We start from the raw sequence: 24856 nt of genomic DNA on the forward strand, positions 1-24856 counted from the left end.
CCCCCCCCCCCCCCCCCGAAGGGAGGGGAAAAAAAACCCACAGGGTGATCCCCTCTAGGGACTAACAATATGGTTACATGACCACGTTTCTCACAAATTATATTTGTTATGGTGCCCTCTAGGAGCTGTTTTGAGCATTAAAATAATGCCAAAAGTGTATTCCAGATAAAGGTTTATATGATAATTGTATACCTTTTAATAATATCACTTTATTACAATTATGACCATAATTCAGGCCAGCTTAACATGGTTATTAAACCATGGAACACTTGATATGTTGGGTGACATTTCTTGTTTATTTCTCTTCTGTGGCTGCCTGGTGTCTTTCTGGAGGGGGTGGGGGGGTTGTAGTGCATTAACCAGCGAGCAACTGATGGTGGGGTGGTGAAAGTGCTATTCTACTGGAATTAGCACAGCAGATTTAAATTAGGATGCTAGGGGCAGAAGGTAAATGGAAGTGCTCTGCCGCCATTCCATTAATCAGCGATTCCCTTGCCTCCCTTCAAATTAAAAGAAACTGAGTTGGCAATTATCACTCAAAAATCAGGGTAGGCTCCTGGCCCGGATGGAATCCCCTCAGATATGTATAAATTAGATTTGAATAACTGGACCCTATATATTAACAGGATTTAGAATATTGTTTTGACTAATAGGTCCTATCCTGATTCTTGGAAGTAGGCAATTATTGTGCCAATACATAAGAAAGTTGAGAAAGGCCTACCAGGGAATTATAGACCTATCTGCCTACTAGATAACCTACAGAAAATATTTTATCAGCTATTAAGTAGGTTGAAGAAATGGATAGCGAACAACCAGACACTAAGCCGACCCCAGGCAGAGTTCAGAGACAAGGTCAGCACTATCGACCAGGTTTTCCGCTTTACTACTATAAAGTTGAAATCTGTAGTTGTGGATTCAGGCCATCTCTTTGTGGCATTTGTAGATCTGAAATCGCTTTTGACCTTGCCCCACGTCAAACTGTGGGAAGTTCTTAGTAAAGCTGGAGTTCCCCGCTCCGTGCTTAACATAATTAGAGATCTTTACACATGAAATCGTGCCAGAATACGATGGGGACTGGCAGGTGAACTGACTTCAGAGTTTCCCCACAGATCGTGGTGTGAGACACGGTTGTGTACTTGCGCCCACTTCGTTTCTCTTATTTATCAATGCATGTATTCCCTACCTTTTGGATTGCTCTAGCGATGCCTCCAATATGGGAGGGCAGAAGATTCTATGTCTTCTATTTGCTGATGATACTTTGCTAATATCCCGAACAGCCATGGGCCTCTCAAATTTGCTTGCGAGGTTTATGGAGTTTTGTAAAGACCATGGTCTGGAAATTAACTCATTAAAAATTAAATACAAGGTGTTTGGAGATAAAAAGCATAAGATGAAAAGACCTGTTCGCTTAGAGGGCGCCAAATTGGAAAGAGTGGGCACTTTTGATTACCTAGGTGTTAAATTAGAAGATTCACATAACTGGCATGCCCATCTCCAAAAATCATGTATGGTGCTGAGCTATGGGGCTATTCATTGCAATCTGGAGGATTTGGTAAGGAAAACCTATTTTTAAAGATGCTGTTAAGAGTCCCTTCAAGTACCCCTTCTTTGCCCATCCGTATGGACTTAAACCTCCACCCAATTAATCAGATTGCTGCCTTAAGGCCACTGTTCTTGATTCGTTTATGGTCATTAGACGCTCTTATTCTATTTAGATGTGGGTTGACCAATCTGGTGGGCACTAATTTTACTACCAGAATCAAGTGGTGTGGCTATGTTGAACAGTCCCTATCTCATCTTGGTCTGGGGTCCTATTGGAAGGATCCTTCTTCTATCCCTAAAAATGCCGCTCAGATTTTGAAGGACGCATTTTGGTTTAACGTCTAAACTGCAATTGGTCGAAGTTTTGCCCTTTTCCATGGCTGACAGTTTTCCCCAATTTAAATGGCATTACAAGCTTGAGCTCTTCATGGATGCAGCACTCTCCATTCGCACGTGCCCTCTACATTAGATTTAGAATAGGGTCTCTTCCTCTGCGCTCTTTAACTTATAAATGGCCCAATTCAATCAATAGGTCCAAGTCATGTCCGATGGGCTGTGAGAATGAAGAGACTGCTTCCCATGTTCTTTTTCCACGTCATGCATATCGTAAAGCGAGGGCTCTCTGGATCATCCCTCTATGCAAACAAATGGGTTTTAGGAACTGCTTACCTGCTCCAATGGTACTCCAGTCAGACTCATCTGTACAAATTGTGTGCCCTGTGGCAAAATTCTTTGAATCTATTTGGCATTTTAGACTTGGGATTTTAAAAGAACAAGACTTAGTAGATATTAGAAGTAGGCACTATAGTGTATAGCGGTCACACATAAGTGCATGGATATTAGTTTAATGTACTTATTATCTAGCTGAGGTTGTATGTTTTTTTTTTAAACTTTATACTCATGGAAGTCATTTTAGTTATTGTTTTATTCGGTTTTTAAATTTTCTTGACCTTAGAGTTTGTTTTCAATTTTATCTGTTTTTCTTATATTTTATTTTTTGGATTGCCTTGTACTGTACTTATGGTATGTTTTTACCGAAATAAAGTAAAGTGATGATGAAGTGCTTTAATTGTATGCAGGGCCACCATAATTATATGTAGTAAAAGACGAGACTATGAGGCAGGGTTGACCAATTTATGTGGCAAGAGAAGTCCAGTTATGAATTTACAATCGTTCTATCTTAAGCGAATGCGAGACGTATTGCATTGCAAATGCTTGTTCTATTTACCATTTCTCTTTCAATATTGAGACTCTAAGGGCCCAAGCAGAAGCATTGAAAGGCTGGGCAGGGGCGAAATAGACATGGGCATGGTACTAAAATGCTCAGTGGAAGGCTAACAACAATTACAACAGTGGTATACACCTAATAAAACGGTGGCAGTGTAGAACTTAGAGGGGCAGTAAATACTACTAACTCATAGGAAAGGCAATTCGGCAAGGGCAAATAAACCATTTTCACAATCAATACTGGACCATTCCCAGCCAACTCAGATTTCTGCCTGTTCATAATTACATTTCCCCTTAAAAGGTAGGTTAACACTTTTTTTTTTTTTTTTTTTTTTTAAAGCCACCAACAGTGCTTTTGCAGCTTGATTTGAAGTATTACAGGTGGTACATAGTTATGCCAATTAGTTCCTGTACATTATTTTGCTTTCCATCACAAACTCAGTATACTGACGTGTAATCAAAAGCTGAACCATAGCTGCGAACCAAGGATTCAGACCAACATTACAGCATTTTGACAAGATAATGAAGTTGGTCAATGAACCGGACCCATAGGCAGATCCTGTTGATTCACAATCTCCGGCACATTCCACTTCCAGGAGAGGGACTCAATGAGTTAAAATCCTTTAATTTGTAGTTGTGGCCAAATGATCTTGGTCAAGTCCATGTTGTAAATATATGAATAAACCATCACAGAATGTACCATTATGAAAACTCAGAACTACCTCTAGCAAAGGCTCCTCTTACAGAGGCCACCGGCACCATTAGGCAACACCTGCACATACAACCACCAATAAACACTACAATATAGCATACGTTCCACATTTGTACATGCAGCATCCATCATTCAAACACACCACCCATGGCAGATCAACCAACCTGAAAGTGAAGACTGGAGACCTTTTATACACCAATTGCGAGCTAGTGGCTAGTTTCCTTCCAAGCTAGTCTAGCAACATTAAAGTGAACCTAAAATTGCTCTCTAAACACTACAGGATTACCGGAGGTCTGTATTTTCATTTAATGCTGAATTTGTTGCTCTTCTAGAAGAGTACTGCCCATAGCAACACAACACATACTTAATAGTACTGGTGTTTTACCTCACGGAACAGTGGCAAAAAAGCTCATAATTTGGACTAGTGATACAGGCCATGGCCGGTGAGACAGATTCAAACATTACCAATGAGGTATATTTAGCCATGCAATATTTACACTTGTTAGTAATGGGGATATTGCAGTGTATACACCTCTTTGTTTCAATCACAGAAACAGTACCTTTCAAATAATACTCAGTTCTTCAGACTATTTTTTTTGTAAAGTCTTGCTACGCCTTCAAGTAAAGGCGAGCTTGAGGTGAATCCAATTCAGCTAAATTGTCAAAAATGTGTTCGCCAGCATGGACTTAGTGGCTGAATAATAGAGAACCAGCTTCCTTTTTGGCACACACTTTGCTGCATCGACTGCAATCAAATTTTCAAAAGAACAAGGCTTCTATTTAATGCATGGTTTACCAGGGATAATGCATGGTTTACCAGGGAATAGTAAAATTGGTGTAATCACAATAGTTTGATGACTATTCATATGAGCTTGATTGCAGGCAATATACATTTTCAAAGATTAGGTAAAAGTAGAAAAAGAGTACTTAAAATAATTGTAGTTATTTTTAATGTGAAAGCTTTGATGCATTATTAGAATGTTTAAAAAAGAAAAAAAGCTTTGAGGATTAGTTGTAAGTGTGCTGCTGGATGACAAATGCACAGTAACCAAGTGGATTCCCAGCTCAAAGTTGATCCTTGAAAAGAAAGCCATTTAAGATGGCTGCCAACATACTCAGTGAGTGTAGACACGTTCAAGCGATACTGTAGTGCTCATGCTGAGGAGAATCCTCCTGAGCACAACCAGCTAAACAAGCTTTTGTCGCACAGGTACAGCTCCTGCTGTGCCTCGCGCACTGCCTGCCAGCCCATCCGCTGACATTGCGGTGCAATGGGCAGGCAAAGCAGAGGCAGAACAAAAAGGCAAACAACCTCCAGATACATGCACATTAAATCCAATGTGTTCATAACACCAGAAAGCCAAATTCTCCAGAGCTCACACTACATGTAAAAATGATGCAAATATTTCCATGAATAAAAGCAGGTTAAAAGCTGGAAAGTGTATTTGCAGGAGTGTGTACAACATAAGAAGCCCACAACCAGCGGATCACTGCATCAGTTGAGGCAAACCTCCAAGCAGAACGTTGCAGGCTCCAGAACACAGAAGTTAACTTGCAGCAAGTTAATAGTGAAGGTTGTTAAAGTGACCAATGTTGTTGGTTGGCAAGATTTGGTCAAGTTAAGTTTGCTAATACTACTTAGATGTGTTAATCCAGTTAGAATGGCAGATGTTTCGGGTTTTTTTAGAGTGGAAAACACTCAAACTGATAAGGCTGATACAGGAAAGAAAATATTGAAACAGTATTTACAAGAAAGGATTGGCACAAGTCATCAACTTAAAGAAAAATGCTAATCCTCTGGTACATAACGTTAGCCCAGTACCTTAAAGATTTTGGGGAAAATAAGTGTTCAAAATACAGGATGATGGAATAATGCATAAACCAACTCTGAATGGGTCAGTCCTGTGGTTATAATACGTAAAAGGTAGTCTAGATTTAAACAATTTTCCACCACCCATTGGTGCTTAGAAATGTGTGTGTTTATTTTTTATTTTTAACTGTTTGGTTGAGCATCCACAGCAAGCATGTTTCAGACATTCTGAATAATATTTCCAGGAGTAAAACCTTTGAGGACTAAGCCCTTATTTTTGCTGACGCCACAATATAATTTTAGAAAAGGTATTTGGCATCTCCAGAACAATGGGTAGCCCAATTTGCAGCTATCATGTCGAACACAAGGAACTAAGGGCCAGATGCATCAAAAGCTTTTTACTCATTCTATGAGTATGGGAAAATGTGTTCATACATATGGCCCTAAGTATGTAAGCCATATGGTTTCCTCTAACGGCATTAAGTCAAAATCTGCTCTCATTCAAGCGAATAAGGATGCTAAATCTCCTTAAGATAAAGACATCCTAAGGTCACTACTTGGTTTATGTGAATATTATGCAAGATTTATGAATTGATAAACTCTCGTAGTTCAAATACTCTGAGAACTGCTCAACAAAAAGGTGAGAAATTCAGGCTGGAATAAGTCAATTATTTATGAAAACTAAATATCCTAATGTACAATCAACAGCTCTCAACCCTTCTATAGAGTTTACAAGATATGCATTTTGACTGGATGCCAGCCAATGAAGATTAGGAGCAATATTGTCACAGTGGGCGGTGGACATATTCTAGTAATTGCTAGGCTGTGGGGAAAACAAAATAACGTCTGGGGGGGGGGGGGGGGGTTCCTGTTTTGATAATTTCACAGACCAAATGCCTTTGTATATGCTAAATAGTATGGTATAGGGCAAGGCTTTAGTGAGGTCGGTCAGACTGGGACAATTTAGGGCAGATTGAATCTCAGGGATTCCTTTGGATGACGAAAGTGATGAGAAATTTTACGATGTGGTTAAGTGTGGTGTTGCCATCAAATGAGCATAAAGACATCTCTTCTGCCAGTTTCGAGCTGCAAGCTGTCGAGAGGGCATATAAAAAGGTGGACGGACTTGAAGATAAAGGTTTGCAGGCAGGTTGGAGACCTGCTGCTCAAATAGCAAGTGAGTTAACTATGTGGTTTTATGTAATGATTTATTACGCCACTCCCCTATGCAATGTTTGAATATCTATTGCAAATGAGACATCTTGGAAATGTCTGCATCTTTTAAAAATTGAAAAGTTTGCTGGCTGCCCTCACTGGATCTGCATGTTGGTCAACATGCAAAGAGTGAAGTATGTTTATCACCTAACAAGCACTGGAAAACTGTATAATGAAAATGTCACTTACCCAGTGTACATCTGTTCGTGGCATCAGTCGCAGTAGATTCGCATGTTCTGCAATAGCTCGCCATCTGGTGTTGGGCCGGAGTGTTACAAGTTGTTTTTCTTCGAAGAAGTCTTTCGAGTCACGGGACCGAGTGACTCCTCCTTTTGTCTCCATTGCGCATGGGCGTCGACTCCATCTTCGATTGTTTTTCCCCGCAGAGGGTGAGGTAGGAGTTGAATTGTAGTAATAGTGCCCATGCAATGGAGTGACTAAGTATGCACTTATTTAAGGTTGAGATGATACATATATAAATAATTGAAGGTAACTTCCAAACTGCTACAGGCTCCCGGGGAGGCGGGTGGGCACATGCGAATCTACTGCGACTGATGCCACGAACAGATGTACACTGGGTAAGTGACATTTTCAGTTCGATGGCATCTGTCGCTGTAGATACGCATGTTCTGCAATAGACTAGTAAGCAGTTATTTCCCCAAAAGCGGTGGATCAGCCTGTAGGAGTGGAAGTAGTCTGAAATAATGTCCTTAATACAGCTTGACCTACTGTGGCTTGTTGTGCGGATAACACGTCTACACAGTAGTGCTTGGTGAATGTGTGAGGCGTAGACCATGTGGCTGCCTTACATATTTCTTGCATTGGGATGTTTCCTAGAAAGGCCATGGTAGCACCTTTCTTTCTGGTTGAGTGTGCCCTTGGTGTAATGGGCAGCTGTCGTTTAGCTTTAAGGTAGCAGATTTGGATGCATTTAACTATCCATCTGGCTATACCTTGTTTTGAAATTGGGTTTCCTGCATGAGGTTTTTGAAATGCAATAAAGAGTTGTTTAGTCTTTCTGATGTTCTTTGTTCTGTCAATGTAATACATTAATGCTCTTTTGACATCTAATGTATGTAGTGCCCTTTCAGCTACGGTATCTGGCTGTGGAAAGAACACCGGAAGTTCCACTGTTTGATTTAGATGGAACGGTGAAATAACCTTTGGCAAAAATTTAGGATTGGTCCTTAGGACGACTTTATTTTTGTGTAGTTGTATAAAAGGTTCCTGTATAGTAAACGCCTGAATCTCGCTTACTCTTCTCAGGGAAGTAATGGCGATGAGAAATGCCACCTTCCAGGTTAGGAACTGTATGTCGCAGGAGTGCATGGGTTCAAAAGGTGGACCCATAAGTCTAGTTAGGACAACATTTAGGTTCCATGAAGGAACAGGTAGTGTTCTTGGTGGTATAATTCTCCTAAGGCCCTCCATGAATGCTTTAATGACTGGTATTTTATATAGGGAAGTTGAATAGGTAGTCTGCAGGTATGCAGATATTGCTGCAAGGTGAATCTTAATGGAAGAGAAAGCTAGGTTAGATTTTTGTAAGTGAAGCAAGTAACCCACTACATGTTCTGGAGTTGTGTGTAAAGGTTGTATTTGATTAATATGGCAGTAGCAAACAAACCTCTTCCATTTACTTGCATAGCAGTGCCTGGTGGATGGCCTTCTTGCTTGTTTTATGACTTCCATACATTCTTGGGTAAGTTGTAAGTGCCCGAATTCTAGGATTTCAGGAGCCAGATTGCTAGATTCAGCGATGCTGGATCTGGGTGTCTGATCTTTTGGTTGTGCTGTGTCAACAGATCTGGCCTGTTGGGCAATTTGATGCAGGGTACCACTGATAGGTCTAGCAGCGTTGTGTACCAGGGTTGCCTTGCCCAAGTTGGTGCTATCAATATGAGTTTGAGTTTGCTTTGACTGAGTTTGTTTACCAGGTAAGGAAGGAGAGGGAGAGGAGGAAAAGCGTAAGCAAATATCCCTGACCAGTTCATCCATAGGGCATTGCCTTGGGATTGTTTGTGTGGGTATCTGGATGCGAAGTTTTGGCATTTTGCGTTCTCCCTTGTCGCAAACAAGTCTATCTCAGGTGTTCCCCAGAGTTTGAAATAAGTGTTCAGTATTTGGGGGTGAATTTCCCATTCGTGGACCTGTTGGTGATCTCGAGAGAGATTGTCTGCGAGTTGATTTTGTATCCCTGGTATAAACTGTGCAATTAGGCGAATTTGGTTGTGAATTGCCCAATGCCAAATTTTTTGTGCTAACAGGCTTAACTGCGTGGAGTGCGTCCCTCCCTGCTTGTTTAGATAATACATTGTTGTCATGTTGTCTGTTTTGACGAGAATGTATTTGTGAACTATTATTGGTTGGAAAGCTTTTAGTGCTTGAAAAACTGCAAGAAGTTCTAGGTGATTGATATGCAGTTTTGTTTGATGTACGTTCCATTGTCCTTGTATGCTGTGTTGATCGAGGTGTGCTCCCCACCCTGTCATGGAAGCATCTGTTGTTATTACGTATTGTGGCACTGGGTCTTGGAAAGGCCGCCCCTTGTTTAAATTTATGTTGTTCCACCACAGAAGCGAGAGGTAAGTTTGGCGGTCTATTAACACCAGATCTAGAAGGTGACCCTGTGCTTGAGACCACTGTGATGCTAGGCATTGTTGTAAGGGCCTCATGTGCAGTCTTGCGTTTGGGACAATGGCTATGCATGATGACATCATGCCTAGGAGTTGTAATACCATCTTTGCTTGTATCTTTTGTGTTGGATACATGCGTTGTATGATGGTGTTGAAATTTTGAATTCTTTGTGGACTTTGAGTGGCTACTCCTTTTGATGTGTCTATTATGGCTCCCAGGTATTGTTGTACCTTGCGTGGCAGAATTTTGGATTTTGTGAAATTGACGGTGAACCCTAGTTTGAAGAGGGTTTGTATGATAGGATTTGTGTGATTTGAGCACTCTATTAACGAATGGGCCTTGATTAGCCAGTCGTCTAGATATGGGAACACATGTATTTGCTGTCTTCTGATGTGTGCAGCGACTACCGCTAGACATTTGGTAAAGACTCTTGGTGCGGTTGTTAATCCGAAAGGCAGTACCTTGAATTGGTAATGTATTCCTTTGAATACAAACCTTAGGTATTTCCTGTGCGATGGGTGTATTGGTATATGGAAATAAGCATCCTTGAGGTCTAAAGTTGCCATGTAGTCGTGCAGCTTTAGCAATGGCAATACTTCTTGTAGTGTGACCATGTGGAAGTGGTCTGATTTGATGAAAGTGTTGACTACTCTGAGGTCTAGGATTGGTCTCAGTGTTTTGTCCTTCTTTGGTATCAGAAAGTACAGTGAGTAAACTCCTGTGTTTATTTGTGTGTTTGGCACTAATTCGATTGCATTCTTTTGCAATAGTGCCTGCACTTCTATCTCTAGGAGATTGGAATGGTGTGTTGTTAAATTTTGTGCTTTTGGTGGTATGTTTGGAGGGAACTGTAGAAATTCTATGCAGTAACCATGTTGGATAATTGCTAGAACCCAAGTGTCTGTAGTGATTTTCTCCCATGCTCTGTAATAATGACCTATTCGTCCCCCCACTGGTGTTGTGTGGAGGGGGTGAGTGACATGTGAGTCACTGTTTAGTAGTAGGGGTTTTGGGGCTTTGGAATCTTCCTCTATTTCTAGGGAATTGCCCTCCTCTATATTGTCCCCGAAAACCTCCTCTATACTGTCCTTGGTAACTGGACGGTGTGGCTTGTGAGGTGCTGGCTTGTGTGCTTTGACCCCGAAACCCCCCTCGAAAGGGCGTTTTACGGAATGAGCTGTAATTCCCTCTGCTCTGCGGGGAGTAGAGTGCGCCCATGGCTTTGGCAGTGTCCGTATCTTTTTTGAGTTTCTCAATCGCTGTGTCCACTTCTGGACCGAACAGTTCTTTTTCATTAAAAGGCATATTGAGAACTGCTTGTTGAATCTCTGGTTTAAATCCAGACGTTCGGAGCCATGCATGCCTTCTGATAGTTACAGATGTATTAATTGTCCGTGCAGCTGTATCTGCAGCGTCCATGGAGGAGCGGATCTGGTTGTTGGAGATGGCCTGTCCCTCCTCAACCACTTGTTTTGCCCTATTTTGGAAGTCTTTGGGCAGATGTTCAATGAGATGTTGCATCTCGTCCCAGTGGGCTCTGTCATAGCGCGCAAGTAGTGCCTGGGAGTTCGCGATGCGCCACTGGTTTGCAGCTTGTGCTGCGACTCTCTTACCAGCTGCATCAAACTTGCGGCTTTCTTTATCTGGGGGTGGTGCATCTCCAGATGTGTGAGAGTTAGCCCTTTTCCTAGCTGCTCCTACAACAACAGAGTCTGGTGGCAGCTGTGTTGTGATGAAAGCCGGGTCCGTAGGAGGCGGCTTATACTTTTTTTCCACCCTTGGTGTGATTGCCCTACTTTTGACCGGGTCCTTAAATATGTCTTTTGCGTGCCGGAGCATACCAGGGAGCATAGGCAGGCTTTGGTAGGAGCTGTGGGTGGAGGAGAGTGTGTTGAACAAGAAATCATCCTCGACCTGTTCTGAGTGGAGGCTTACGTTGTGAAATTGTGCTGCTCTAGCCACCACCTGAGAGTACGCGGTGCTGTCTTCTGGTGGAGATGGTTTTGTAGGGTATGCCTCTGGGCTGTTATCTGACACTGGGGCGTCGTATAGGTCCCATGCGTCCTGGTCTTGGTCACCCTGGCTCATGGTGGTGTGAGCTGGGGAGTGTGATGGCGTTTGTGCTGGTGAAACGTTAATCACGGGCGGAGGAGAGGGTGGTGGTGTAACTCTTTTCACCACTTTTGGTTGTGGTGCTTGTTCCGTCTGGAACTCCAACCTTCTCTTTCTCCTAATGGGGGGAAGGGTGCTTATTTTTCCTGTCCCCTGCTGAATGAAGATACGCTTTTGCGTATGGTCCGCATCAGTTGCTTGTAGCTCTTCCTCAAACCTATGCTTCTGCATTTGGGAGGTTAGCGAGTGCTCTTCTGTATAAGAGCCTGAAGCTGGGTCGCTTGCAGTTTGTTTCGGCATCGAAACTTTGTCTGCGTGTTTTTTCGGCTCCGAGGTGACTTTTTTCCTTTTCGGGGCCGAAACCTCTCGGCGTCGATCTGTTTCGGTGCCGCTGTCTCGGCGTCGAGCCGTGTCCACACCGGCATCTCGGTGTCGAGGCTTGTCTCCAGCACTTTCTCGGTCCCGAGAAGGCTGCGTGCCGGTGTCTCGACCGGAGTCGGACGATCTCGGCACTGTTTGGGCCTTTTTCGGTGCCGACGGTCGGTCACCGATTTTATGGGTTGAGCCATGGCCTGGTGGCAGTGGCGTCCCCTGGGCCTTGTAAATGTTTCTTTGTGTGGTTTTCGACGTCTTACTCACGGTTTGTGTATCGTCGAATCCTTCGGAGTCTGAGTCTTGGATCGAGAAGGTACCTTCCTCTTCCTGTTCCTCGAACTCCCGTCGGGCTGTCGGTGCGGACGCCATTTGAAGTCTTCTGGCTCGACGGTCTCGGAGTGTTTTTCGGGACCGGAACGCACGACAGGCCTCGCAGGTGTCTTCGCTGTGCTCAGGTGACAGGCACAGGTTGCAGACCAAGTGTTGGTCTGTGTAGGGGTATTTATTGTGGCATTTGGGGCAGAAACGGAACGGGGTCCGTTCCATCGGCGTTCTTCAGCACGCGGTCGGGCCGACCAGGCCCCGACGGAGGATCGAAAAACTACCCCGAAGGGCACCGGAGCTCTTCGATCTTCGATGCGGTGTTGAATCTAAGTACGCCGATCCCGAACGCAACAATACCGACGAAAATCTTCCGAAATTAACTATTTTTTCTGTTCCGAAACTCGGAGCGACAGGAACACGTCCGAACCCGATGGCGGAAAAAAAACAATCGAAGATGGAGTCGACGCCCATGCGCAATGGAGACAAAAGGAGGAGTCACTCGGTCCCGTGACTCGAAAGACTTCTTCGAAGAAAAACAACTTGTAACACTCCGGCCCAACACCAGATGGCGAGCTATTGCAGAACATGCGTATCTACAGCGACAGATGCCATCGAACACTCAGTTCCATCCAATGTCACTTCCACATTTACTGCCCCCTAAGGATAGAGAAGGTCTCAAAAGAAACGTTTAGTTAACTGGCAAAGGCTGGTGGATCAAAAGTGAGATGAAGGATTCAAGAACAAGACTGAGAGTATACCTGAAAATAAGTCCTATCAGGACAGTTTTTTTATGGTTCACCTATAAATGTTGCTCGTACCAATGTAGATGCACAGTGCAATGACACGGTGGCTTTTGACTCCGGTACTACAAAGTAGGGCAAATTATTTCGTGCCCAAATCGGTCTCATGCAAGGACGTTTTGCTGGCTTAACATGCAGGTACTTCTGGAGCTATTTGTGAAACCCTGGTGGCTGGGAGACGAGGATTATCTACATGCAATGTTTCTTACTACGTTTAGAGATTTTAATACGTATTAACTATTACTGTGAAAAAGAAAGCTGCTGCAACGTTTGTAGATCTTCACTTGCTTATTATGTTGATTACTTTAAAAACCTTTACTACTCACCTTGTTCAAGTAGACTTCCATGTTCAGAAGCTGGGAATGTTCTGCCAGGAGGTTAGCCTCAACTGATCGAGTTGGAGCCGACTTCTGACAGGTGGTCCACTCTGGTTGTGGGCTTTTTCTTATATACTCAATGATGTAAATAAACTTCCCAGCTTTTACCGTGGTGCACCAGGTGGTAAGGGTTCATTGTGAAGGTCTTTCAAGGTAAGGCAATTTGAGATTTGTTGAAAGTGCTGGGGGTGGATTAGGGCTTTTGTGCAGGGAAAGGCCGGGAAATCCTGGGTACAAGAAGAAGGGTACATTTATGGATATGAACAGTGAGACTGTAGAAGGTGCTAGTAAAGGTATGGAGGAGTAATTTAGGGTTCAACTTTGAACATTACGGCAAGTTTGTAAAGCACTCAGCTCTTGTCAGGCATCAAATCTGCTTTATGTCAATGCAGCTTAGTCGATGTTAAGGTCAATGCCCAGCTAACAAAGTAGATTACCTTGAGAGAAAATGTTTAGAATGAGAGCCCACAAAAACAGCACTTACTTTAGTTACTTGTGCTCAAACTCCAAAGAAAAAGGCAGTCAATTAATAAATGTTAACACCTATGCTGTAGGTGATGTCAAGTGACAGATGAAGATTGAGGCAAGAAACAGGATTTTTCTACCCTAGAAGACAGTGACGAGATGCCCCTCATTTGTTTTGCTGCTACAAGCAAAATATAAGAACTGGGGTATTATCGATGGCACATAGGCCAAAGGGAGATTATGTAATCATAGGGGGCTGAAAAGGTGAACATGATGGGGACCTGGTATCTAGAAATGGAACACGAGACAAGTCCTGGGGTGGAATTCCAAGAGGTTTACGAGTGGATTAGTGTCTTGAAAAGCACCACCAACGAGAAGCATAATACCATCTCTGCTGCACGGACGTGCCCCACCTTGCAAAAACAAGAAGCGATGCAACGCGGCAATAGTGGTTTAAAAAACATCTATTACCAATACCAGATTTGATCTGACGTTTGTCTCTCAGGAACACCATTCCTTGGTGGTGCTCGACAGGTAGCCAGTCGCTGGTATGAATCAAAGAAGGTACCGGGCTTGTAGTTGTAGTTTCCAAAGGGATTATCGGCTGAGTTTGCACCTCAATTTCTGATCCCTCTGCAGCAGCCTGAGCCTTGATTCTCACATCTGTGGCCCTTCTTTCAGAACCACATGCACTGGGCATTTTAAGGCACACTTAAATAATACAGCATGTCTGAACCCAAAGATTCCAAGGATTTAAAAACAAATTCAGCTGGAAAATGAAACGCACCAAACAGGAACCACCACTCCTGGAATCTCCAAGGGTAAATCGGAGGATTCCACAACAATTAAAGCCATCCTGAGAAAAAAAAAAGTTAATGCTATGCATCACATTGCATAGAGTACCAAGACATGCACGATCGTCTGTGTGGAAGTGGCACATATCAGGAGAGACCGGAAGGATTTACCATGCTGAATCTAGAATAAGCAACGTAGAGGATCATACTGCCGCCAATGGCAAACAATTACAAAGGTCTGATCACGTTATTTTGTTCCTAAACAGAACATTACTTATATGGAAGACGGCAGTAGGAGTGGCAACTTCAGAATATTTGGGCGTCCCAAGGGTGCAGAGGAGAAAGCCTCTTCCATGGTTGAGTTTTTAGAGACCTGGATTCGGGCCACCCTACAAAAAAAACATCCTTTCAAGAGACTTCGAAATTTGACATGCTAACCGGAACCCAACCATCAAACGTAAGCGCTGCAAAACCCTTGCGTGTAAAGGCATGTGGTGACTGTTCCGGTCTGCCTTCTTACCTTACTTAATACACTCATTCTTCTGGACATGGATGCCACTTAATTTTTGGATTTTTTTTTTTGCAATGGAGCCGTCTTTTGAGGCATGTACAGGACCTGTACATGCTGGCGTGTTTTTTGTATGATGGTGTTATTTTTATCGAGTAGACTGACTCTGGGTGACCGCCTCTTCAAATCTCGTTACTACGGAATTTTGTGCCCTGAAGGTGGCTCCCGATGAGCGGCCCCACCGAAACGCACATCGGCACAGTACACGGGATTCAAAGGATCACTATTAACGTAGTGTGAATTTCAATCTATGGCCCATGACATAACAAAGTCATTAGATTATGGTGACAAATGTTTATTTCTTGTTTCGAGGATTGCCTGAATACTACTGGAATACATTAGGGGCTAATGCATTTGTTTAAATGTATATAAACACATTAATAAGATAAATTTACTTTGTACAAAATGTGTGAGGAGTGACCTTTCATTATTCCTTTAACTTGTGTGGTGCACGATTGTATAGTTTGATACAAGTGGTATGATTGAGCGATTATGTTTAATTGTTGGTTGTGAGAGCTGACTGTGACCCAGAATACATCTAGATATTTTTCCTAAATTGAATGTCTCATTTATATAGTATACATTGAACAATGAAAAAGGTATTTAATAAAATTGTTTACAATCAACGTTTGCCCCGGCTTATTACCAATATTGCTCCAATGGGTTTATTATTAACATATATGGTAGGATGTGTCTCCGTATTCGAAAACATTTGAGGCAGCTATTGGCTTTGATGGTGACACCCCTCAATCCAGGCCGCAAAACTATCCGTCCAGACTTTGCATTCTAACGAACTGTAGAAATACTAGCCCAATACCCTTTAATCCATTGTTTTGTAAGTGTTAAGGGAAAGAAAATGTTTTTTTTAACCTTTGTAAATAGATAAGCCCTTCTTACCCTAACAAAACTTAAAAGTAGACAAAGTCCTCACACAGCCCAAATTAAGCTATGGAAATGGCATCCTGTGGTATTTCCAAAATCCATCTAGCTCCTCTCAAAGCTTCCTTGCATTCAGCAGCACACCTGATCTCAGGGATTCACTGCTTCAATCACATTACTCCCATATAGATCTACATCTGAACCTTATTTTGTTTGTACATAAAGTCATGTGGACCATGAGTTGAAGACCTCAACAGGCACTCCATCTTTGCAACACCCCCCCCCCCCCCCCCCTTCAAATTTCCTTCTCCATGATCGGACCTCTACTGCTGCACGTCCCTCTTGTGGTTGTTGGTACACTGCACTCGAGCTCTTAGTACAAGTGAGTGACAGACGGGAGTTTATATACTGTGTTTTATTTAAAAGCTGTTACCTTGAGTCCTTATTTATTTAATAAAAAAAAAAACACTTAGTACATTGGAACCACACATAGTCCATCTTTCTAGTCCCGGTTTACAGACTATGGATTCATTGCTACCATAAGAAGTTTCATTTCCCCGCATGCATTTACATAGAATATTTCAGCAAAATAAAAACATACCTTCTCGGGCTTGATCGGATGCTACCTCGGCTAGGTACCGGTAGTAGTCTCCCTTCATCTTTAGGTAGAAGACTTTGCTCTCAGAATTTTCAGACTTCGGTATCAAATAAGTGTCCAACAAATGCTGAAATAAAGAGAAAAAAAAACGTGCCGACGAATAAAGATCAATTAAGCGGCATGACGCAGTTTATACATATTGCCAAAATGAACTGAACTCGGGTAAATCTGTCATGTAGCTGAATCTTACTCTGCGATACCAGCCGCCAAAAAGCTATTCAACATTTGACTTACTATCCCCCCCCCCCGGCCACTCCCAATGTTGCCAAAAATAATGCTGCTACTCTAGTCCAAGCGCAATATTATTATTATATATAATAATATAACTGCAATGCTGATAAATCCAGCAACGCAATACAAATACCTTAAGCCTCCTGTGGCTTTTCAGCCACCTAAAGAGCTTTCTGGGAGTTGTAGTGGCCGCATCTCAAGTACTGTCAGTTACCAACACATGCTACGATTACCCTACTTAACACGGACCTTACCAATTTTTCAGAGGCAAGTTAGAAAGGTGCAGTTATGCATGTAATATAGGAGTGATCAAAAGAATTAGGTAAGTACCGTCCAAACAAATACAGGGATAATTGGTAATAAACATCAGCGGCAACTTATAAATAACAATTTTATTACACATTTTAATCTAGGAACCCAGTTAGTCAATTCGTGATAAGCAAATTGAAAGTTAAGACAGTGGTCAGACAGGTCACCAACACCAGATTTCAAGCACTCCAGGCTTGTAGAATGTGTTAAATCTAGGGTGGGTGTGGAGCGGAGCGGAGCGGGCCAGCAATTCAATCTTGACGTTTGTTAAGCGTAGGTGTAAGCTGGGAGCAAGGAATGGAGTGCATGCGTAAAAACTGTAAATGCTGAGCTGGGACCAATTAGCTCACCTTTAATGTCCACCAAACAGTATGCTGAGGACCATAGATTTAACAAATCACTATCTGTCTCTTTTTATGTCTGGCTTGCGAACCCAGACTTCCCCCAGATCGTATAACAGAAAAGAGCTTTACGAAGCAGTAGTTGAGTCTCCATCTACACACTGCTCTTACTCTCTACAACCTTTTGAAGTGGCAGATGGGTGGTTTCACTGACAAGACTGCTCGTTTTGCTTTTTTGGGGAACTTTAAATACACTAGGCGTAAGTTTAGTTGTGATGACAAACCAATAATTAAAGTTATAAACCTGATCGGTTCCTAAATAAATGTCAAATCAGATACCTACTTAATGCACTAAGCCCGACTTATTTGGTGCAAAATAAGCGGATGTGCCTTCAAGGGCGTATTACTACTACAGTGTTTTAAAGTCCACCGAAACGTATTTTATGCCGTGGAATCTCACAGATAACCACAGTAGGCAAAGGCTTTGCAGTTGTTGACCACCTCTGATGAACTCTGTGGGTACAAGAGATGTACTTTGACAATCCTTGTTAGGCACTTTTGAGGCGTTATATATTGTTCTGCCAAAAGTAATTTGTGTCCAAGATTCAGCTATGACCGGGCATTCCCACATGTTAGAAGCAAGCCGTGCCAAGCGAACATCTCAGGCGTCCTAATATGGTAAACCTTGTGTAGCATGTCAAGAGCAAATTATTCTTTAATTGGGGTGGGGTGTAGATATTGAATACATTAACTTCTAGATCCACAGTGGGGGGATAAGCTACTGCATCATTCCACTCCTGCCTAATGATTGTTCCCTTTATCTCCAACTTGGAAAGTGATACTACGCCACTGGAGTCTGGTACAACCAAGTAATGAGGTCTCCAGTCTCCTATTGTGTGTATGTTCTTAATGTGTTCAACAGCAGCCAGCTTAGCATCCAGAGAAGTTATGTTAAAAACGAACTAAAGGCAAACCAAAAATACTCAAACTTGTCAAAAGGAGCTAACTAACCATTCGTTTTGAAATTAAAGTGCTATAGATCTTCTGTAGATCCATTGAATCTGGCCAAATATGGGTATGCTTGAGAAGTTCTTCTATTACAACCAAATAAACGCCTAATATTTAATGTCGTGTTACGACCAGAAATAAAAGCTGTTGTTCCTTATGGACCAACACAATGTAAGTGTTTTTTAAAGTATGTAAAGAGAATAATGTGATGCCATACCGTCATGTCTGCTTGGGTAAGGCTATATTCGGAGAGTTGGTTATCTTGTCTTAAAACAAAGTAATCGTACCTTGTGTAACCGGGTTCCACATGTTTTAAAAAAAAAATAATTATAGGACTGAGCAGTACGTCAAACACTATGGTATATCTGAAACTCTTGGGTTTGCCCCAGAGTACCCCTTGTGACTGATTGGAGGGTGCCCCTCCCCTTAAGATTCTGGCCAGTAATCGCTCTGCTTGGTCAGCATGGGTTAGTGTTCCAGAGACGGAAAGTTCCCCCACACCATCCAAAAGCACATTTCATTCTTTCTTGGTCTGTAAAAGTATAGTGTAAAAAAAGAGATTCATGTTCCTATATTCTTAGTTTATCTTCTAGGGCTACTTTTCTTCTAATATTGCCTAGCGACAACCTACAGTTTTTGTTTTTTTTTAATCTGCTAGCCAACTGGAAGCTGTTTCAAGTGCTTATGGCCATGTACTCATCCAATGCCTACTGTAGATTGGCTTTGGGAACTGCATCTTCCAAATTCCGTATCGGTATATGCTAGGTGGGAACAGGGGCCAGATGCCTACACAATTGCAACTTGAGAACTAGTGGATTGTGACTCAATGTTCAAGTAACTATTCCGATCTAGAGGCATCCTGTGTACAGAGTATATAGTCCTTCCTAGAATAGACGTTATGCATCAAAGAACATCCGGGTGAGACTAACGCCCTCACCACCTTTGAAAATCTCTGGCTATCTTTCTTAGTGGGCGTGGCAAGTTGGGAAATGAACAGATAAACTCATCTGTACCAAAAGTATGTTGTGCAATTTTGTTAATACTTTGGGAATGGGGGCCAAGTAGGAGTGCTGTCTGACTCATATTCGATTGATAGAGGCACCAGAAAGATCTTCCCTCGTTGTTCACCTTGGAGATTGAACCCCTTGCTGAATGGAAACGCAGAGATGCAGGATTTATTTTGCTGGTCCACCAATTGGGAGGACAGAGTAGGACTCAGGTGGTCTTTTTCCGGTTTACCCTGAGTGCATCCTTTGGGGAGTTGTCCTATATATGTCTAGTAGATGTGGGTCTGAAGGAAGCAGATAATTCCAGATACTTGATATAAACTACCTGATTATAGTCCCCCTCTACGCAGACAAAAAATAATTTGCGCCGCTGCTGTTACTGATGACAGGTAGAGAGGTGCATTATTCAAAATGACTCCTCTACAGCTTTTTGTGTGCTCTGCACAATCACCCCTGTAAACCAACACCCTCCTCCTTCTAGACTATTCAGTTGACGCTTAAATTTTATGTGACATGAAATGAGTCTCGGATGTGTGTAATTAATGGAAAATGAGAACTGAGAAACCACTTTGGAGGAAACCAAATCATGGAAAACAGATTAAGGGAAAAAAAATTAGAAAATAAAAATTTATTAAAAAAAAAAAAAAAAAGAAATTTCTAAGGAAACGTTTTAAAGGGGGAGATAATTTTAAGTAACAATCCAAAACTACACTAAACTTGGGTGGAGTTTAGGGCTTCTCTGAGGTTTTCGGGTTCAGCGATGGGTAATGCTTAGCGTGATGAGGGATTTTTAGGGGACAGGAATAATTGGGGTTTAGGAACCGAAAGGGTTTTTAGGGTTCACAGATGAGGGGGTTTAGGCGAGTTGTTTTTAGGTTGAGTATAAGGGTGTTGAGGGGTTTTAGGACTTTGTTTTTTAGGGTTCAAGTACGGGGGTGGAGTTTAGGGTGATTAGACGTTTTAAGGATTCAGAAATGGGTGGTGAGGGTTCCTAAGGGTTTAGGCATGAGTAGCTTAGGGTGGTGAGGAGGTTTTCCAGGTCATGGATGGTTGGTGTTTAAGGGCGGTTTTTTTCTTCAAGTGTTCAGGGATGGGTGGAGTGTGGGTGTGCTGAGGTTTAGGTGTAGAAAGGGGTAGAGTGAGTAACTGTTTCAGGGATGGGGGCATTTTGGCGCAAAAGGGCTTTCAGGCTTCATGGATATACAAAGTTTGTGTGGTGAGGGATTTTAGGGGCAGGGATTGATGGTGTTTAGAGGTGGTGATGGATCAGCGAATTAAAAATCATTCACGTTGACGATGTAAGATAAATATGGAATATTGTCCCCTGAAGCAAGGAACTAAAATAAATCTCATTAAAAAAAAAAAAACTGTTTCTGAAAGTAAGACTTGTGGCCACTGCATTCACTCATTTGCCAAATGTGGACTGGATATATAGGCGGCAACTATTAAGGACTAATTACATGGTGACAGAAATGATTCAGCATGGAACTGAACATTCTAGATCAATATGATCTGGTGACTAGACTGGCCTAGCAGTTTCCTGCTCATATCTGGATCCCTTGTTAGCATGAAGCATTACAAAGTGGCAAGAAAAAACGACTTTCCCCTTTGGGTGCCATCCAGCGAGCGTGCAGCCATTCGAGTTAAGTTACAGCTTGAATAGATAATATACTTTATCGGCAGCAAATCTACTTGAGAAACAGCCCCCTGACCAAGATTGCTCGCATGGTGCCAAAGTGTCACCGAGAGCGGGGTGGGGGGCTGCTACACGACGACTGGTGGAATTAAGTCAGAACTGAGTAATACGGAGATGACAAATTCCGCATGCGGGGTGAAACATTCCGCCCACCCCTGCTCAAAACTTGCTTTTGGAGTAACAATGTCTCCAATGAGCGGGGTCTTGACGCTACTGTAGGGTTATCAACTGGCCCTAGTTCCAGTTGATGCTACTTTGTAAGATTGTTTTTACTTGCGACACTATGTACCTTCAATATGGTACAATACCTGCATGTGTTGTGGCTGTGCCTAGCCAACTATGCACAAACATGGCTGGTTTGGCCTGATATTCGCAAAATTGAACGTCCACCTCATACAACATCCACTCATGTCTGATAGGCAAAAAAACTTTAAACATTTTCAACTGTGTACTCCCGGTTTTGCTGCACATCCGAGTACGTCACCAAATTGCTATGGGTTACAAGACTCAACTGTGTAATATCCTGAATATATTGTAAGCCCACAGTCAAATGTATTAGCATCGTTATTTAAAACCATTGCCTACTCTACACCAACATACATTATACCCGCTTTATAAATTATTTTCATATAATGTATCGTAAAAATAAAACATTCCAAAATTGAGAGCTGACCAATCATAAAAGTTATTATATAAAAAGTATATAATAAAAAAAAAAAACACTATCAATACGCCCACACAATAAAATCCCAAAACAAAGTCCAACACAATACAGGTACTAATGATGTGATCTGCACGTAATACAATGGAAAAGAGCCAATACTCCCCTCTTAGAATCAATGTGGCAGGAACACGGACTAGAGGAAAAACCCAGCCATGAAGGATCAAGTTTACTTGGCACAACGTACTAGCATTTTTTTTTTCAAGTGAACTACCCAGGTGGTTCACAGAAACAAGGACGAGCTATGGAAGCAGCAGCATACAACGCCACAAAAATGCTCAAGAGCAAAACAGGTTTGCGGGGCCGAGTGAGGTGAGCAATAGTCCAAAGACTCAAAGAATATGGGAATGCCTATAGAGTGGGCGACAAACAGCCACGATACAGCCATGCTAGCGACCACCAACCAAGAGAACCAGTTAATGGTCTATGCCGAATTAATAGGTGAAGGACAGAGGAGGATGAGCTGGTGACTTCTCATCCCATTCCGAGGGGTATTCAGTACTTCGTGTAACAAATCTGTGCGGGTGCACAATAAGCTTCACGAAACAAAGAAAAAAAGCACCTTTTCTTGACAATCTGTATGAGTGAATGCAATTAAACCATTCTGAGCAGACCGGAAAATACATTCTGGGGCGGAGTTTAAAAACCAGTCCGGCGATAAGATTCCCCGAGGGTGACCACAATAGGTCTTTTTGTATTCCTTTGTACCTGCTTATAAAGCGGAGACGCTACTGTGACAACAAGCGGACCTTTATCTACTGCTATAAAGTTACAATTTTACTCGTTTGAGCGGAACGTGTAGAATGCAATTAAGAGCAGGAAGAGATTAGCACCCAGGCGCGTTAAGCGTTCCTGGCCTGCCTTCCAAAATCAAACCTACCAACTTTTCACGAACATGCACTCATTTGGGTATGAAGTTAAACGAGAGATAAGCACTTAAACATGCTAGATGACACTACAGCGCAATCAAAATGTCACGGTTAGGAAAGCGGCTGGTCTGAGGAAATGAGACCGCTTGTATACACAAGCGAGGCTTCCTTCGCACAGCCTTCTTTAACGTAGGCATAATTTTGTGTCAACTGCAACTCTTGCTTAGAGATTCGGGTGGCTCTTCGTGTGGAGTCTTGCGAACCGAGAATATCTAGTTTAAACTAACAAATGGGGGGGGGGGGGGTCGGGGCGCTTTCAGATACTCGGGATTTACCGCCCATCGAACTGCTCAAGATCCAAAGTTCTTTTAACTGTCGTTTTTAGAAACGTATCTCCATGCATCGGTGTCTGATATACGTAAATCAGTAAGGGAAGAGTTACACACTTCAGCGCAACGCTGCTACCCCGATTTAACGTTTCAAGAATTTTAAAAAAACTACAGAAAAAAACAGTCTTGTGGCGTGCGTGCTGACCATGAAGGTGGTCCACGCGGACTTAAGCGAATAACCCATGATAAACGTGTCAAAAAACAAGGGCCCACTCAATATGCAAATTTAGTCATTACTTACCAGCACATCTTTGCAGATTTCCTTGAGCTCTTGCTCCACCTTCTCACGGTACTGCCGCGCCATATCGCACTTCTTGTCGTTGCCTTCGGTCTTCTGTTCGATGCTGGAGATGACTCGCCATGCGGATCGCCGCGACCCCACCACGTTTTTGTAGGCCACGGACAACAGATTGCGCTCCTCGTTGGTGAGCTCGCCGCCCTCCTCGGTGACAGTCTTCATGCAGGCAGCCATGTCATCGTAGCGCTCCGCCTGCTCGGCCAACTTGGCCTTCTGGATGTGCTCGAGGCGCTCTTGGCTGTCGGCCTTCTTGGTGTCCGCGGCCTTGTCCATGGCGGGCAGAGGGGCGATTCACACACCGGGGTTGGCGACCTGCAGGGAGAAGACAAGAGTGAGGGCGCGAATTCCGGTGCACAGGGCGCACGAGCAGCACCACGCCCAGCGCCCGCAGCAGCGCGGCCACGCCCTCGGAGCGGCCCCACCTGTACTAAGATGGCCGTCTGCACGTTAAGCGTTACCGCCTCGCCCACTTGACAGAGTAGGTAGACCCCCCTCAATTTAATGCCCATTTCCATCGTACTTAAAATAACATACCTATAATGCGGACCCTTTCAAACATCCCTCCTGGGATGCCGGTTCTGACATACCTCCGTCGCCTGCAGCATTTGCTACCCGTGCCCGGGATGAAACACGGAGGAGCAGGTGGGGCGTTAGCGGCCCTCACTTATGGCTACGAGCTGGCGCAATCGGCCTCACTGACCATTCCACGAAGATCAAAGCGATTGTGCAAACCCACAGCTAACAGGACCCATGCATGCGATGGGGAAAACCTGGGGCTGCAGCAGATCACTCGCCTTTTGCAATGGCTTTATCACTAATGACAAGATGGAGTTACTGCCAGCCCCTACTAGGGCCAACCGGCAGCCGAACACTCCTCCTCTCCCAGAAAGGACCCTGCTCACTTCCCAAATCTTAATACCACAGTAGGTCCCCCTTCTCCCGCGAACCGAAGAACAAAGTCCTTGAGAAACAAGGATGCTCACCTTCAGTCTCCGCGCTGCACCACCAACTCGACCCGCTTTGAGCTACAGCGGATAAAAAAGAAACTCCCCTGTCTCAACCTACCCGAGGAGTCGATCGAGGCGGTGGAGCTTCACTAGAGACTGACGTTCGTCTTAACCAATCGCTGCCACAGGGGTTGCTGATCGGCAGCGTTTTCAGTCGCAGTTCTATCCAATTAGGTGAAAGTGGTAAGGCAGGGCTTAACGCTAGGCAAGGATGGTAGGCCGCGGCCGCAAGACACGGGGTTTCCGCCAATAAAATCCAGGGCGAGGTGACGTCACTGTCGCCATGGGGATGGAGTGACATAGCCCCCGCCCAGTAATCAGAAGGATGTGTGGGCATGGCAAGTCGAGGCCTGCGACTGGGCGTGGCGCATAGACTAGTGCAGAGGTCCTTCCTAGATGAGGTAATGAGCGGCCGCAGACAGTAGTTGGCCGTTCTGGCTTTTCCAGCGTTGCGTAGTCCGCAGCACTGCGGAGTGGGGTGGGTC

The 24856-nt window shown here is 43.4% G+C and overlaps 1 protein-coding gene across 2 annotated transcripts in view; it reads right to left on the minus strand.

Moving 5' to 3' along the window:
• Nucleotides 1–24619, minus strand: part of YWHAQ (tyrosine 3-monooxygenase/tryptophan 5-monooxygenase activation protein theta) — a 36047-nt gene extending 11428 nt beyond the window's left edge. Inside the window, exons 1-3 of one of the 2 annotated variants that reach the window (XM_069235907.1) lie at nt 24430–24619; nt 23308–23676; nt 16439–16562 (exon numbers count right to left, since the gene is read on the minus strand). In XM_069235907.1, the coding sequence (XP_069092008.1) occupies nt 16439–16562; nt 23308–23637 (454 nt within the window). In that variant the 5' untranslated portion in view covers nt 23638–23676; nt 24430–24619. Of the gene's footprint in view, nt 1–16438; nt 16563–23307; nt 23677–24347 lie in introns of both variants that reach the window. The other variant, XM_069235906.1, reaches the window with a different exon arrangement.
• Between the last annotated feature and the right edge of the window lie 237 nt (nt 24620–24856).

Source organism: Pleurodeles waltl, chromosome 5, assembly GCF_031143425.1.
Source record: "Pleurodeles waltl isolate 20211129_DDA chromosome 5, aPleWal1.hap1.20221129, whole genome shotgun sequence".
NCBI classification, from domain to species: Eukaryota; Metazoa; Chordata; class Amphibia; order Caudata; family Salamandridae; genus Pleurodeles; species Pleurodeles waltl.